The 17,273-nt window shown below is 43.1% G+C and overlaps 1 protein-coding gene across 5 annotated transcripts in view; it reads left to right on the top strand.

Annotated features, from left to right (window-relative positions):
• SLC36A1 (solute carrier family 36 member 1) overlaps positions 1 to 17,273 on the top strand; it is a 44,448-nt gene that overhangs the window by 21,677 nt on the left and 5,498 nt on the right. For all 5 annotated transcript variants that reach the window (XR_004624261.1, XR_004624262.1, XM_002920751.4 and 2 more), the window contains 3 exons: positions 3,450 to 3,548; positions 6,086 to 6,252; positions 9,632 to 9,801. Coding sequence is in view for 3 of the 5 variants with exons in the window: in XM_002920751.4 (XP_002920797.1) it covers positions 3,450 to 3,548; positions 6,086 to 6,252; positions 9,632 to 9,801 (436 nt within the window). In the remaining 2 variants the exon portion in view is untranslated. The remainder of the gene's footprint in view (positions 1 to 3,449; positions 3,549 to 6,085; positions 6,253 to 9,631; positions 9,802 to 17,273) is intronic.

Genomic DNA, 17,273 nt, shown 5'->3' with positions numbered 1-17,273 from the left:
ATAAAAGCATAACTTTAAAAAAGGTATTTAAATTTAATCCCTAAAGAACTCATCAGTACATATTCATTAAAATGCAGACAACACAAGTGTTGAAAACCACATGTCCAGCCTGAGTCTCTTTCTCTCAGGGACTTAAGGTATGTGAATGGTCTGTTTCTGTCTAGGTCTTACAAAGGTATCTACAAATTATATTAATATGTAGAGAAGTATATAAAACAAAAGTATGTCTTGTTTTGTTTTTAACATAGTTTAAAAATGTATTATTCATCTCCCTTCCTTTTTTTCCCTTGACAATGCCTCAGGGAGCTTTCCATGTTGACACATATAGTTTTACCTCATTCTTTTTAATTGCTGCATAGTATTTCAGAGAATAGATGTGCCATAGTTTATTGAACCAGTCCCCAATCCGTGGACTGTCAGGTCATATATAATTTTTAATGTTGTATTAGTATTATGACAGTGAGTATTCTTAGGCCTTCCTTTTTGTAGACATATAGAAACACTTCTCCAGGGTGTTTATCTAGAGGTATAGCTGCTAAAGAGTGTGCTCTTTTGAGTTTTTATCTTGCCGGGTCGCTTTTTCAAAAGCTGTTTAGCAATATAGACTCCCTTCCATGTGCATAAGTAGTCAACACTAGATGTATCAATCTTTTTAATTTCGGCCAGTCTGACAGGTGAACATTGACTCATTTTCACATGGTCTGCTTCACCGAGACGCAGTCACTCACTGATATGGTTTCTAGGAATACAGTGCATTGTAAAATAGCACTTCCTACACTGAGGATATGACATAATGAGTTTAGATTAACATTGTACTCAGGGAGCATTTACTGGTTTTCCTCTGGCTTAGGAAGTCAGATAGGTGGCAGATATTGACTCTTCTTCTGCAGAACTGGTTTTTAAAAACAAAATTAACTGCTGTCCATGACCTGTTTTTTATGGGAATGGAAGGAGGGCCCGTGAATGCATGATTGACCATTTCCAGAGAGTTTCTTTCTCTGCCTCTGGCAAATTAAATTAAAACAAGGAAGTGTAAATAAACGCATGATTTAACTTTGTAATTAGAGATCTCAATCAGTGCCGGGGACACACCACTGTGGACATTAAAGGGAGCAAGGCCACCTCACACAGACGCACACACGTGCCGCATTTAGTTTGAAAGCACTGCGGTGGTTGCTGTGAACAGAGGGCGGGGATGGGAGTGTGGGTTCCAACAGTGTCTCAGTCCCAGGTGAAGGCGGTGTCCGTTCAGAGCATTGTCTGCGTCGTGCAACCGACACCTGCGGATGAGGCAGCCCTGCTGATTTCTTAAAAGCTAGTGTGAGCCTGCCTCTGGGCTCAGGCAGGAGCCATGTGTGATCACGCAGTGCTCTCTGCTCTGGGGGCAGCTGGGGAGGATGGTGGTTTGGCTCTGCATCAAGCAGCTTCATTTTGATGTGGTGTATAGGTGTGTAAGATGTTCCCTTTGGGTCACTTTTGTTGCTGTTGCTGTTGTTACTGCTATCTTGTCTTGGCATTTTCTCCTGCTGTCCGGTGTTTCTGAATTTTTTCCCAGCCCCGAGTGTGTGTGTGACTGGTGCTCTTGCTCCTCAGGCACATGCCAGCCCAGGAAGCTGACTGAGGCCTTCCACCTGTGCAGGTTTCCCCACATCTTCATCACCTGGACTGACAGATGGCACCCAGAGGGGGCTCCCAATAAATGTATTTATCACTGCATTTCCTTAATTCTGAGATGCAGTTTTTTCACAGTTATGTTTCCAAAATTGGAGTACATCTTGCATCCTCATGTACATTGAACAGAATTTTCTCAAAAAGCTATTATCACTGAAATTGATAGTATCATAAAGTTGAGACAATATGTTGATAATGAGCTGATTTTAATGTGTTTCTTTGCACATTAAACTTTTTCCATTTAATGGGTTGGGCTCTTAGTCAGTAGCAATCATTAAGTATGTAGAATTATAAATTTCTTCTGCTGGTCTCATTCACACTAGTATCCCCAGACATGTATTCTGAAATTCCCTCTCTGATACCTCAGCCAGATCTGATGTATAAACCTGGGCAATAGTCACCCATTAATCAGTAGATCGTTCCTGTTTCCAGGAACTTAAGTTGCACTGTGATTCAGGAATAATTACAGGGCAATTTCACTCTTTGTCTCATTGTAGAGCAAAAATATTTCTTAGTCTGTCTTCATTCCATATATTGAAATAGTTCATATAAAGAGATCTTTATTAGCAGGGCCTCAGGAAAAAAAAAGATTTTTTTAATTATTTATATTTTAGGGAGACTATAGTGTAATTGCTTTGAAAACATTCAAAGAGAAGCCTATTATAGAGATCTTAGTAGATCTTTTTCACTGATATTATTCTGTTATACTGTTAGAGTATGACCCATATTTATCTAAATACCTCTGTAGTTAAATCAGTTTTAAAACATGGTAAAGGCAGTTTTAAAATCACTTCTTATTTAATGTAAGCAGTGTATGCACGTGGTTGAAAAAGCCACATTCTGAAGGGACAGAAGCTTCTGTCCCATTCTGAGTCCTGTTCCTTTACTGTCCCATTACTGGGGGTTATTGTTCAGTGTTGAGCCAGGGAGGATTTCTTTGTCTGCACCTCCTTGCTTGTGCATCTTTACATTGTACCGGCAATTAACAATTTCCTTGCTTTTTATTTGCCTCTGTTTTTAAATGCTTTTTTTTGCTATTTTGTCCTTAAATGTTCCAGTACTCCTGTTACGTGTTTATTAGTAAAATTTTTCAAGTGTCCAGACTCATTCACAAGAATTAAGAGAAGAGAGAAAGAAAAAGAGAAAGGAAGAAAGAAAAGCAGAGAAAAAAAGGAAAAGAGCTCTTTTAAAAATCTTCCACCTTTCCTTCCAGCTTTATCTGTGTGGAGTGTTTATGGAGTTGTATTATAGTGAATATGTGAATTTAAAAAGTTAATGTTCTCTCTATTATTTCATAAACAGTTTTTCATGTGCTACTTATTTCAATTTTTACTTTTAAAATAGTGCATAATATTCTATGGTATGGTTGATGTGCAGTAAGCTAACCAGTTTCACTTGTTTGGGAATATTTAGATTGTTTTTAATTACTATTAAATAACTTTGCTCTAATTTTTTTATATTTTGATTTTTTTTCCTACTTGGATTAAATTTCTGGGTATGGGATTACCTGATGAAAGAATGTAACTATTTTTATGCAAGCTTCAACTTTTGAGTTTTTTATAGTACACTGGGCTATAGTCTTTCCCCAAAGCAGGTAGGGTTTTCTCAGCCTGAAGGGGAAAAAATACAAAAGCTAAATGTCCCCCAAATCATCTGTCAGATGTCAGACTTTCTCCATTCAAAGGATCTTGGATTTAGGAAGAGGTATGACCTCTGACGTTGGAGTTCAAATCTCCAATCTCTGTATAATCTTTACTTGGTTTTATTTTCTCTTTCAGAATATCCCAGACCCCAGTGGCCTCCCCTTGGTGGCACCCTGGAAGACCTACCCTTTGTTTTTTGGCACGGCCATTTTTGCATTTGAAGGCATTGGGATGGTAAGAGTTGCACCGTGATGAGCTGTTGCCCTTGGTGTCCTTGAGGTCTGTTTGATGGAAGGCTGAGGAAATGCTATTAGCAATTATCTTCTGAAACTTACTGGCCAGTTAATCGACAGCATTTCAGGGATTCCACTGGAGTTTCCCAGCTCTAGCTTTTGAAAATAAATTGTATGTGATTTAAGAACATTTACATTCAAACCCCCTGTGTTGTACAGTCATCCCCTATGTGTGCAGTAAGCAGTAATACATGGCAACTGGGAATGCAGGGTCTAGAGTCAGACTGACTTGGGAGAAGTCCTGGCTCTGCCAAGGAGTAGCTGTGTGACCTTTGTAAGGACGTAACTTCTTTGAGCCTTCATTGTTTGATTCTGAAAAGTGAACTTAATGATTAGTAGTTGTTAGGATTAAATAAGATATGTATGAAGTGCTTCGCTTCGTCCCTGACACATAGTGAGTGTTAAATAATTTTTATTTTTGTTAATAATGCTATTGATTTTATTATTAAATTAATAAATACGCAAATTATCTCTCTGTCCTGGAACATTGATGTGCCATATTTTTTTGTCTGTAGATAAATAGGCTTAGCCTTCACTCCTGGCTTAGCTTCCCCCATCGTGCTGTGATTTTACCCAATTCTTCTCCTGAAGGAGAGGAATTTGCCCCTCAGTTGTACCTAATTTGATTTTTATTTATATTTTTCATAGTAAAGGTCCAGAATTCTTCTCTGAGGAAAATTATTAGTTCTGCTGGTCAAGAGCTTAGAAAAGGGAAGACACTTTTCGTTTTGTGAAATATCTTTTTTCCCTCTTTTGATTTCTCTGTCACTTTATATTCTTTTAAGAAAACCTAGAAGCTGGACAGATTTTTTTGTCAAAATACTAAGAAATTGCCCCAGTAATATTGATGGAATGAGTTAAGGCTCTAACATCATAGGGGAGGCTTTCTAAGTGATCAGTGTATAAGTTGTTGTCCTGACTTTTAACACTTTTCCCTTTGCTCTTTTTTGGGGCTTCTTGAATGTTTCTCTGCTGCTGGGTCTGAGGCCTGAAATGGCTCGTGTTGTAGTAGTGAGAAAGAGGCCTCAAGTACGTGGGACTGGAAAGAAGAGATTGAGTTAAGTGTGGAAAGCTGCCTAGAGACCCTGGGTTCTTAAGCATTGTACTGAATATATCACTTTTCCCTAACAGCATAGTGCAGAAATTGCTTTTTGCATCATTTCATCAGCCAAGGCTTGGAAATGGAGTTATTCTGTAATCATCATTATCTGTTACTTCAAGATTTCTCTGTGTTTTCTGTTTTTATAAGGGAGAAAACACAGCTGTTTTGACTCTTACTTTGGACTTGAGGGTTGTTGAGTGTGTCCGGTGAAGGGCCCCTGCTCACTGTTTTTTCATTGCACTCTCTCTGTGTTTGTGCCACTGGCCCAGGCCTGGCAGACATGCAGGAGATGGGCTGCCTGCCCTCTGGCTCTCTAGACTCTCCATAAAAGGTAGTAGAAGGAAAGCTTACAAACTGTTTCTAATTGGATGTGGACCAATTGCAGCTTGAGACCCCTGAGCTGGGAGGGGGTACAATGCTGAGGCCCAGTTGGAAGTGCGGAGCTGTGGCGCCCCTCACAGCACTGGGCCTGCAGCAGGCCCTTGGTGTCTGCCGGGGTGTGTCTGGCACAGACCCACGCTGCCTCATGGCCGCAGGTGGTTGAGGAAACGTTGTGTCATGACAAGATCAAAGATGGTTTGTGGGGCAGCTAGACATTGCCCTGCATTGCTTTTCCTTGTCAGCCATGCCAGATGCAGTGGATAGCCGATTGTGAAGCTTGTCAATCACACCTTCTGTTTTCCCTGTTCCTAAAGGACCCAGTCTTCCAAGGGGCCTTTGCTTTGGAATGTCCTCTGCTGTGAGGGAAAGGGCAGCAAGGTCAGTGGTTTGGAATAGGAATATGGAAAGTGGGTTTTGTTGTATATTTTGCGAGCCTGAATCTCTCCATCCTGTAATTTGTGACTCCCTCAGCACCCCCGCTTCTCTAACTCAGAGGTTTAATGTCCCTGCTGGCACCTGCCCTTTTGGAGGTAAGGAAACAGTTTCCAGGAACTAGAGTGGCAGTTTTACCTGAACTATGTTTTGCATTCTTTGGACAGGTTAGCAGAGCTGTGATCTCAGAAGATGTCTGTTCTCCATTATGCTGGGTCGGCATGACACAGCTGCCGTGTGGCTGTGCCAAGGGGCAGAGAGCACCCCCAGCCCATGGGGACCCTGGAGCAGGATTTCAGAGTGCTGGCCTGGGCAGGAGTCCCGGGGCCCAGTCCTGCCTGCCCTTGCCCTCAGGACTTCCCCACTTCCACACGGAAAGCAGGGTATCTCCTCCAGCTCTGAGGAAATAACTTGCTTTTGTTTATCTGTCTAGTAAAGGATAGATGTGCTTTTGGGGAATCCTAGAGATAAAGCAGTTACTTTTTCTGAGAAGATTACAGTTTATTTTGGCCATTAATGTTACTTTTTCCTCTGTTTTCCCTTCTCTCTTACTACTCTAATAGGTTCTGCCCCTCGAAAACAAAATGAAGGATCCCCAGAAATTTCCACTCATCCTGTATGTGGGAATGGCCATCGTCACTGCCCTCTACATCAGTCTGGGGTGTCTGGGGTACCTGCAGTTTGGAGCTAATATCCAAGGGAGCATAACCCTCAACCTGCCCAATTGCTGGTATGTGGGGGAAGATGGAAGTCTGGCAACACTGGATTTTTTTTTTTTTAATTAATGGGTCAGAATATGGGTTTTCCTCTACTTAGACCTTAAATCAGCTCACTTCACTTTAGCCCACTGCTGCCACCTCCACCCCACCCCCAGGCTAGCACCATCCCTCCTTGGCTTCCCACTGAGCCTTTTGACTCATCCACCTATCAGTCTTACTCCTTCTTCATACCTGTTCTCCCATTACCTGTATGAGCCATCTCAGACTCAAGTCAGTTGTGCATCCCCTTGTTGAGAGCCCTGAGGGGCTTCCCTTTGCTCCTCTGAGAGGCGAAACCTTTAAGGTGCCTGTCAGTCCCACTCCGGCTCTAGCCCTACCTGTACCTCATTCCTACTTGGCCAGGAAGACTTAAGTCTAGGAGTCAGGCTTTTTGAGAAACTGTCTCTGCTGTCTTACCCACAACTTCCAGTCTAGGTCATATGCTCCTTTCTTCTGCTCTTGTGGGATCCCATTCGGACCCTAGCCTAAATCTTATTCCATAGTACCGTAATTGTCCATTAACCCAAACTGTGATCTCCCTACACGGTAAGCTCTGGGAGGGCAGGGCTCCTTTGCACCCCAGCACTTGGCACAGTGCCTGGCACATGATCATTACCTAGGGGATGACTTTTGAATGAAAAGGAGGACGAAATGCGGGGACTGAGCATCTTATGAATGAGGAGATGTTCTCAGGAAGCAGCTGGTGCTTAGAGGATAGAGGCAATCTGCCATGTCCAGCTCTGTGGCCTTGGGCACATCACAGCTGTTCACCGCATCAGCTCCCACGTCTGGGAACAGGGAATAGTCATTTCTTCCTGCCAGGATTGTCACAAAGACCAAATGCTATGCATGAGAAAGCACTTTGTAATCCTACTCTGGTGCTATCAGAAGGAGGACACTGCCCTGAGCTGCTGCTTTGTTTGGAGGAGGGATTCCTATGGAGGTATATGCCAAATGGATTCATTATCAAGTGACTGATGCTCCATTCCTCCCTGGAAATCTGAGCCTGGAAAGGCCAAGTATCCCATCAGTTCACCTTAAACATTCCAAATGGGCAGGGAGAGAGGAGCACGAATTGAGTAGGTTCCCAACTTCTGCTGTGCCTCTCCCATGTGGCAGTCACTGACTGGATGGTGTGCAGGTGGAGGCCTGTCACCATGGACGAGGGCTTGAGGCGAGCCCTTCTGTATCTCACTTTGCTTAGCTCTTGCTTACTGTATTGCAGGGCAACACTGAGACATATTGAAATGCTAACTAAAAAGGTAGCTGTCGTGCGCGGTACCTGAGTAGCTCAGTTGGTTAAACATCTGCCCTTAGCTCAAGTCACGATCTCAGTGTCCTGGGTTTGAGTCACATGACAGGCTCCCTGCTCAGCGGGGAGTCTCCTTCTCCTTCTCCTTTTGCCCCTCCCCACCAGTCATGCGCTCACACGTGCGTGTCCGTGCTCTCACTCTCTCTCAAATAAATAAATAAATAAAACCTTTAAGAAAAATAAAAAAGTAGCTGTCACAGGGTGTGTCTGAAGCAACATTTCTCTTTTGAAGATTAGAATTTCATTCTGGAGGGCAGCTGAGCAGACACAAGCTTGTCGAGTGCCCTGGGGATCAGAAGGACCTTTCAGGCTGGCCTGGTTGACCTGCCTGTGCATGTTTTTAGAGCTCTGATCAGTAAGGCATTGTGCAGGACAGGTGGAGAAAATTGAGGAAAACATTTATTCAGCAATGCTGTTGGTGTTTAGCACAGGACACCCTAACCAGCAGGGGTTGGGACAAGATCTGTGGGGTGGCCAGCCAAGTGGTATCCTTGCAATAGGCTATTGTTTTCAGAAAGTCTTTCTCTTTCACTCTGATGCCTGCTTTTAAATTTCCGAATGTTCCTGCCCTTTCAAGAGCCAGGTGGTAGCTTGGCATAGCTGAAGAAAAATGGATCAGCAGGAACAGAAGCAGTCCACATAATCCAAAGCCATAGATAAGCACCTGTCTTCTTTCCTCTGATACTCCAAACCCAGCTACTCTAATCTTTCTGCCTCCATTCAGGTGCAATTTATTTAGCTGTCCCTGCAGGTGACTGTCCTGCTTCCAGACTTCCCAGCACTCCAGAAGGCTTTGGTGTTGTACTGAGTTTAATTATAGAGCCACCAGCTGATTTTTCCAAAGCCTTTTTATTATCTATTCTTGGAGCAAGTAAGACCTTTTGTCAAACTCAGTCTCTCTCAGAGTGTTCTCCTGTTTATAGCATAAGAATATATTCTAGGTATTAAGTTCAACCACAGAGAAATTCAATGCACATTATACACAATATAATTACTACTTTTAAATAGATTTCCAACGAGGTGGGAGAGGCCTGTGTTCCTTGCTGCCTAATGCATGAGGGTCCTGTTTGAAGTGGAACTTTGCTAAGGGGCAGGGTGGCCTTCCCTTTTAATATTTGTGTCAGATCCATGAGTACTTATGGGGATCAGACTTGTTTTCTACCCTGCACAGTCCTGTCATGAGGTAATATAGAGATATTGGATGGTGACGTAATGGTCTCCCCGGGAAGCCTCATGTGAAGCTGCGGTAGGGAGACAGCCACAGTGGAGTGGAAAGATGGGTTTTGTTCCTGCTTCTTGGCTGTGTGGTCACTGTCTCATTCTGGGGAGCACTGAATTGGAGGGAAAGGATATAAAAAGACCTGTTATACTTTAATTTTTGAAAGGACATATGTCCCTGGTAAAGATTCCAGATGTTCAGAGTGTATACAGAATATGTTTGTTTTCATTTGCCTCCCCCAAGTCCCCAGTGTTACAGTTGCCCATTTTAGAGGCAGCCATATTACCAGTTTCTTGTATTTCCTTTTGGAAATTCTTAGAGTATGTAAGAATGTTATATGTATGTGTGTGTGAGGGGAAATGTTTTTCCCTTCTTTTTTCTTTTACTTTTTTTTTTTTTTGTTTGGACAATTTGTATCACACTGTAGACACTGTTTCTTCACCCATTTTTCACTTACTGTTATATCACAGAGCTAGTTCCATACCAGCACCTATAGTTCTGCCTCATACTTTTTAACAGCTGTATGGGACACCATGATTTATTTAACTAGTTCCCCACTGGTTAACATTTAATCTGCTTTCAGCCTTTCTTACTTAAAGAATGCTGCAGTGACATATTCTGAGTGTAAATTTTTTGTGCACATGTGCAAACATATCTGCAGGATAAATCCCTAGACATGAAATTGCTGGGTCCAAAGGACCACATGCATTTGTGACTTGGATAGATATGGCTTCTTCACCATGAGACTGTTTTGCCCTCTCAGTGCTTGTGCACGTGGAAGCAGAGTAGGCCTTTGAACCTGTCTTGGCTCTCTCCCCAGGCTGTACCAGTCGGTCAAGCTGCTATACTCCGTCGGCATCTTCTTCACCTATGCCCTCCAGTTCTATGTCCCAGCTGAGATCATCATCCCTTTCTTTGTGTCCCGCGTTCCCGAGCATTGGGAGCTGGTGGTAGACCTGTCCGTGCGCACCATGCTGGTCTGCCTGACGTGTGAGTAGAAGACAAGATACTTGCTTTGTTTGTTTGCTTTCCCAAAGGGCATCTGGTCCCCAGGGCTTTCTTGAGCAAGAGACTATTGGAGTGAAACAATTGTAGTGTGTGAGCAGGAAACTTGGCCTGCTGTCTCAGGTGCAGAGTTGAGGCCTGGCTAGGTGGTGAAGTGAATTGATTATATATGTGCTCTAAAGGACATGGGAATGAGAACAATAGTTTATTTGTGGACACAGCATAAAATAGTATGGTGATGGTCATAATTTATAATAAATATATAAAATTACTATCCCATGTCCTTGGGATAAAATAGGGTAAAAGTCTAAAGAGAGCCGTTTAACTCATGCATATGAGTGTAGGTTACTTTAATAGCAGCTGCGTGTTTGTGTTTTCAAATAATCATTTTCCATTGTGACAATCTATTCCCTTAGATTTCATTTTGAGCCTACATGATACTATACTAGACATTTACTAAATGTGTTTCTTAGAAAATCTGTATGGATTAACCTAGGTGTTTCATTTTTTACTTTGTGTTTTATTCCTCCTCCCTGACCACACACCCAGGAGTGTGAGTTAAGAGACAAGATATTACTCTATTTGCTGTTGGTTGAAACCAGTATACATTTTAAAATAAGAATAAATATTTCTTTTTTTCTTTTTCTTTTTGGTAGCTTCTATGAGTTGATAAGAATAGAGAATCTCTGAAAAAATTGGTCTATAATATCTAATTTAAATTTCTAGGAGATTTGCAACTTCTTTCCAGATCAAAGTGCTGGAATCTAGATTTCACTTTTTGGCTATGTTTGGCTTTTTATTTTATTTTTTAAAATTGTATTGTTTTGGGGAAAGAAATGTCTTGGTTTATTATATTGAGACTTCCCTGGGAATTTCTTAAATTATCCAGTCCAAGCCTCTATCTCTGGAATAAAGATAGGTCTCTATGATTTTTAAATTGAACCAGAATGGATAAATGGTGTGAAAGTTGTCTAGCATTTGACCATAGTCTGGAAAATCAGAAATGACTTTATGGGTTGACTGCTAGCAAGAGGAGGGCAGTAGAGGTTAGACATAGGGAATAGACTTGTGCCTATTCCATAATGGACCTCCTCAGGGAATAGCCTAGTGCCTGTCCCAGAATAAGCCTCTTCAAGGTAACAGATGAGTGCCTATCCAAGAATGGACTTCTTCCAGGGAACGGAATAATAGCTATCCCAGATGGGCCTCCTCAAGGAAACACACTAGTGCCTATTCCAGATGGACCCCATCAAGGGAACAGCGTAGTGCCTATCCTAGAATGGACTTCTTTAAGGGACAGCCTGGTGCCTATCCCAGAAACAGTCTCCTCAGGGAATAGCCTAGTGCCTATCCTACAATAAACCTCTTCAAGGGAACAGACAAGTGCCTATCCAGGAATGGACTTCTTCCAGGGAATGAACTAATAGCTATCCCAGATGGGCCGCCTCAAGGAAACACACTAGTGCCTATCCCAGAAACAACCTCCTCAGAGAATAGACTAGTGCCTATCCTAAAAAAGCCTTCTTTAGTGCCTATTCCAGAATGGACCTCCTTACGGGAACAAACTAGTGCCTATCCCAGAATGGTCCTTCTCCAGGAAATAGCCTAGTGCCTGTTCCAGAATGGACCTTCTCAGGGAACAGCCTAGTGCCTATCTCAGAATGGACCTCTTCAAGGGGATAGACTGGTGGCTATACCAGATAGGACCTTCTCAAGGGAACTGAATAGTGCCTATCACAGAATGCATCTCCTCAAGAATCAGACTGGTTCCTATCCCGATATAAACTTCCTCAAGGGAACGGACTAATGCCTGTCCTGGAATAGAGTTCTTCAAGCCACCTGCAGTTCTCTTTCTCATTGTACTTCAAGGGTGTGGGTCAAGCTCAGTGTCCTGGATCTTTGTATGGAAGGAAATCCCTAGAGCTAAGGAACTGAATGCCTTCCCAGGACCTTGTGATTTAATGTTGGGCAGCATTCTATCTAAGGATTTGTTACAGGATGGGTCTGGGTAGGAGCCAGACAGAGGGTGGACCACTTGGATTTGCCAACTCCAGCAAGTTGATGGCAACAAAGAATCTCACTTCTCCTTGTATGTAGCCTCTGTTTGGCAGACCTTCTGGCCCTGTCTAGTCCAGCCTATAGGAAAAGCCCACTCAGCAGCTAATCCAGTGCCCAGAGCTACCCACCCATAGGCCACTGTTGCCCCAGAGCAACTGAAAAGGAAAGAATGTGACGTATCTTGCTTTTACAGTAATTTGCCTTAATATGTGCTAAGGTACTCTGGATATTGCTCCTGTCTTCTGCCTGCAACTCCCGATGCTTTGATGCAGGTATATATGTTTCTCTGTGGATGGATTTCCTCTAAGTGTTGAAGAGACAGCTTTCATGTGTGCAGTGTTCGTGATGTCAACTTTCAGTGCTCCCATTCTGGAATCCAAAGGGCATTGGAAGAAAGAGTGGGGATGGTTCAGATAATTGGCTTTTTTCAAAGTGGTTCCTCTAGAAAAGGTAGGTCTGTCTAGGTCAAATGTGTTCTAACTGCCTAAACACCAACTTCTTCCCACCTGAAGAGCTGGGGCAATGATGCTGGGCCTGATTCCTCTCCTGGCCCCATTTTCTTCTCAAGCCTGGCTTAGCCTCCAGTAGCATATGTCTTGCTTCCTGCCAGGTTTCTTTCCACTGTACCCCACAGGAGCCACCAGTCTCTGATTCACAGACCTCGTGCTATCCTTAGATGTCTCTTGTTTTTTGCTTCGCTTTTTCTGACTGCGTCTGGGGGTTTCATCTCTCTTAGAGAGCGTGATGCTCAAAGGATACAAGCTGGTTTTGATCTTCAAGCTCACTCAGTTTTTTCCCCTTCTGTGATCTGTTGTGACTTAGCATTGCACGGTCAGCCTATTAAATGATGCAGTTTCTTCATTCTCTGAGCACTCGGGCTTCTCTTACTTCCCTGGAGACTTTGAAGTGATTGTGGGATTGAGGAGAGGCATTTCACTGTAACTCCAACTTAAATGTATTTATGTGAGTTTATTTTGTTTTTGTTTTTTTCTGTACTTTCAGATCTTTTCTGCTTAAGGTTAATTGGTTTATGATTTTAGAACTTTGCTAGAACTGATTGTTTTCAGTTATACGCATAAATTTTAATAGCAGATTGTTTTATTGCTATTTATGGTGTTTTCTTGTCCTTTCCCCTAACTTTTCCTCCTCTTCCTCACCCTCCAGCCCCCCAAGGGGAGCAGGGGAATTTGGTCCAGAGTCATTTTTTTTCCATTTGTAATTTACCTTTCTCACCACTCTTCCACATTCCCCAAAGACTGCTGTGTCTACTTTTTGGTGCTTAATTTCAGACTGTTGGAGAGGACGGGAAGGGAGAATATGTGTGTCAGGGAATTTTGCTCATTTTGTTGTGATTGCATATGGAACGGTGTTTATTTCTGGCCCATATGTTTGAATTGCACTTAGCAGGTCACCTACGTGCAGAGTTTGTGTAGGAGGAGAGGCTGTAAGAGGCTGGCTCCAGAGGGACTTCAGAGGTATAGGAAGAGTAGTTTCTTCAGGTTCCATGAGACATTAACCTGTCCTTCAGGGGTTTGTGCTAATTCTCTGTGGCATTTGCCACGTGAAACATCTTACTTCAGTGAAGTGTGAACATTTCAAAAACCTATTGTTGAAGATGTAATAACATAAAACCGTATCAATTAAAAGGCCTGTTTGGACTGGAATGCATAGCTGTAGAACATTCCAAACAGCCAGACCCTATCGAATATTAATCTTCCAGGTCCAAACAGAGTGGCTTCTTGGCACCTTTTGGCCTCTCACACTTCTCCATCCTGCAGCTGCAGAGACAAAGGGCAGCAGTGTTAATGAGCTGTGCACCTGGGCCCCCCCCCGCCCCCCAGCGAACCCTCCTGAGCTAGGCCTCAGGTTCCTCAGCTGTAAGACGTGCAGGGGATCTGATTGCTAAGGTTTCTCTCAAGTCTAAACTGTGATTCTGCACAACTGCTTCAAGCCTGATTTTAAATTTCTACCAAAATATTGCTCAAAAAAAGAAAGTTAATGTAAAAACATTTCAAGAATGTCTAGATCTGGGGTTATTGAAAAAGAAATTCTAAATATCCCACTGACTTAACAAAATGATTTTTTTTTTTGCATTTTATCTTCTGTGTTACTCCTCATGGGTGCATGTTGCAATCATAGGATACACAGAACTTTGTCTTTTGCTTTTTATTTAATGTATCCTGAATATGCATATCCTTCATAAATATTTTCACGACCACATAATATTCCATTATATTGGTGTATTGTATTTTCTAAGCTACTCCTTTAGTGTTGGACATGTAGGTTGTTTTCCTTGCTTTTGTACTTTTAATTTATACTCCCACTAAGTGAGATTATGTATTGTGTCCAGACTGTTGTTAATTTTCAAGGTAGCTTTCTAGACATTTTAGAGTAACACAGGTAGGCTTCACTAGCATCAATCGCAGTGAAACAGCAGAAAGAGCTTACAGGCACAGGGTTGTAGTTGTCCAACGTATTTCTGTAAGTGTGTTTGTTCTTTTAAGTGCTTTCTCTTCTCTAGTGCATAAGTCAGCTTTTCTGTTGCTGGTCTAAAACCACAGGCTCCAGAATCCCAATCAGTTCCTTCTCTGAACATGGTCATTTGCCTCGTGTTACTTCAGCAGTTAAAAGATCGTATTTTTAGTGTCTCTTAACCCAAAGGGAAGATGTTTTGTAATACCATTGGGCTAATCACGTGGGCTAGCTGAGTGAGGACTGAGGACTGAGGACACTCAGTCCCATTGCTGTACATGCCACAGCCAGGCTGCTGCAGAGGGTGGTGACTTGCCAGTTAGGAGTGTGCTATCTTCCTCTTTGTGTGGGGTGCTCTTGTGAGGGAGCAAGGAGGGAGCAGGGGCAGGAAATTCCTGGTTGGCTGCTTCCTGAGGTCTCTACCTTCTTTCTCTTTCTAGAGGGCTTTAACTCAGAGTAAAGACGTTTAATGCTAGAAGAGGTTTTGGTTGCTCCCACATCTTTCCTAAGTACCTGATTCCTGTCTCTGGAATTAGCTAAAACTAGTTTGCCGCATTTTGCATGGGGGCAAAACAGGTACCCCTGCTGTTTGAGCCCTTGAGGCTATTTGTGCTAATTTGGTTGGGTCATCTTCCCCCAGCATATTAGTGGGAGGCTCACAATTCTTGCCTTCTCCCCACCCCTTCCCCATTATCTCTCTCCAGTGTCAGGCTTTATTTGGGGTTCAGTTGTGGTGTCTGGTCCAGCTAGGACAGGAGGAGGGCCTTCCCTTTGCAGCCCTGTGATCCTGGCTTTAAGAGAAGAAAAAAGTGTAGCCGCTTTTAAAAGAGATTTTTGTCAAGCAAGCTTATCTTGCATGTCCTCTGTAGTAAAAACAAGGACAAGTTTTTAGATTGCTTTTAAAATGTCATGATGAAGTAGAACATCTCTGTCTAATCTGAGAAAAGATTACAATCACACAAGCTTCTGTTGCTGTTTCCACTTAATTCTTATCATAGAGTTGAGCACATCTGACCTCACTTAAGTCGTATTACAAAGTACCATATGTCCTCCAGGTTAATGGGGGGGGGATGGCAGACTCAGAGCCGGGAGGGACTGGGGAGGTCATCTGACTTCTCTCCTCCTCAGGCTCATATTCTCTGATGAAGGTCTCCTTTCTCTTGAGTGGACTGGAGCATTCATGGAGACCAGGGGCTGGCACCGGAAGAATAACTCACACTCCCTTTCATGGCAGAAAACCAGGCAGGCTGGAGGCTGTGTTTTTGTCACAACCATGTGTCCTAGGAGAGGAATCGCATTGCTTTGCTGTGCTACCATTGAGTGCTACATGGTGCTTCCCAGTTGACAGTGAGCTGAGGGACATATCCCAGAACACATTCCTAAGTGACTAAGCCTGCATTGTTTAGTTCCTTAACATTTCAGAGCTGGGTGAGACTTGAGTGACCATCCAGTGGTACAGTCATGGGTGACCGAGCTGAGACTCCAAATGGTGAGCTCATTTGTGCTAGGACTGGTAGTTACATTAGCTCACATTTATGAAGCATTCATTGTGCACTTAGTGCTCTAAGTTCTTTATGTGAATGATCTCATGTGACTATCCCTATTCAGCAGTAGGTTAAGTGGCTGGCTGGTTAGTGGTAGAACTGAGATTGGAGCCCAGGTTCTGAATCCAGAGCCTATACTCTTAACCACCTTCCTGTACCAGCTTCTCCTAGGGCTCAGTTCTGATTGCTGCCTCAGTGCTATTGCCACCCCACTACTCACTTGAATTGGAACCATGGGAGCCATCACTATGAGGTTGACATCAGGCAGATGCAGACCGAGACCCCAGAGAGGGCAGGTGTCCTTTTCTCGGTTACATAGCAGATCAACTCTTACTGAGCATTTGGTTGTGATGAGAAAGCCATTTTGTCATCAGCTTTCTATATTTTTAACTTTCCTCCAGATTCAACTCTGAAGATCTGAGGGATATCACCAACTCTATTTAGAAAGAGCTAAGGGCCGAAGCAGATTATTTTTAACTTGGAGGGCAAGTTAAAAGCCTATACTTTCTGTGGACTTTCTGAAGGCTTCAGAACAGTGAAGGTGTTAATGGATACTTGCCATTATGGTTGGACACTAGAATAAGGAAAGAGGAAGGGATTGCCCCCAGGCTGTAAAACCATAGCAGAGGCAGATCTGAGACTCAGTATCCTTGTATTCTCTTTTGTCATCAGGCTTCAAAACCCTTGTCTTACTTCCTTAACAAAGCAGAGAGAGGTCAGGGCTGATTATATACCAATTCTCTGCTAAACGATTGCAGTGTATCCCTGTGAGTGTTAACCCAGCATCTGACTCCTCCCGTTCTTCACAAACAGGATCTTTCTGCTGATCAGCCAGCTCCCCTCTTCTCCCTCCTGCGGGTATCATTCTGCGTTTTCTTAATTGTCAGCTCTGTGATGTGACTGTACCACGGACTTGAGGTCCTGGATTCTAGTCTCAGGTCTGTCACTTTCTATCATTTAACCTCTCTGGGGACAATAGTAATGTTGTAAAGTTGTACCCATGGACCCAAGGCAGATTCAGCCAATGAGTGGCTGCTTCACAATGCTATCTACCAGACGCTAGATGTTCTGCAGTGATGGAAGTGTTCTGGATCTGTGCTGTCCAGGATGATAGACATTAGGCACAGGTAGCTGTTCAATCCTTGAAAGGTGGCCAGTGTGAAAAAGGAACTGAATTCATTTAAGTTGACATAGCTTCAGAATAAATATGAGACAGGAGATGAATTTGTCCCTCCCCTGGTAAGTCTTGGACCCACATGCCTCTCCTCTTACTGCAGGGAGTGCTATTCCCGTTTAAAAGCAAGCACTTCTCATCAAACCTGGCTTCTAAATGCAACCCAGTCCTTTTGTCTGTAGCTCAGCCAAAGAAGCAGTGATCAATGC

Source organism: Ailuropoda melanoleuca, chromosome 3 (assembly GCF_002007445.2).
Source record: "Ailuropoda melanoleuca isolate Jingjing chromosome 3, ASM200744v2, whole genome shotgun sequence".
NCBI classification, from domain to species: domain Eukaryota; kingdom Metazoa; phylum Chordata; class Mammalia; order Carnivora; family Ursidae; genus Ailuropoda; species Ailuropoda melanoleuca.
The sequence above is the reverse complement of the archived record's forward strand: the minus strand, read 5'-3'. Positions and strand labels throughout refer to the sequence as shown.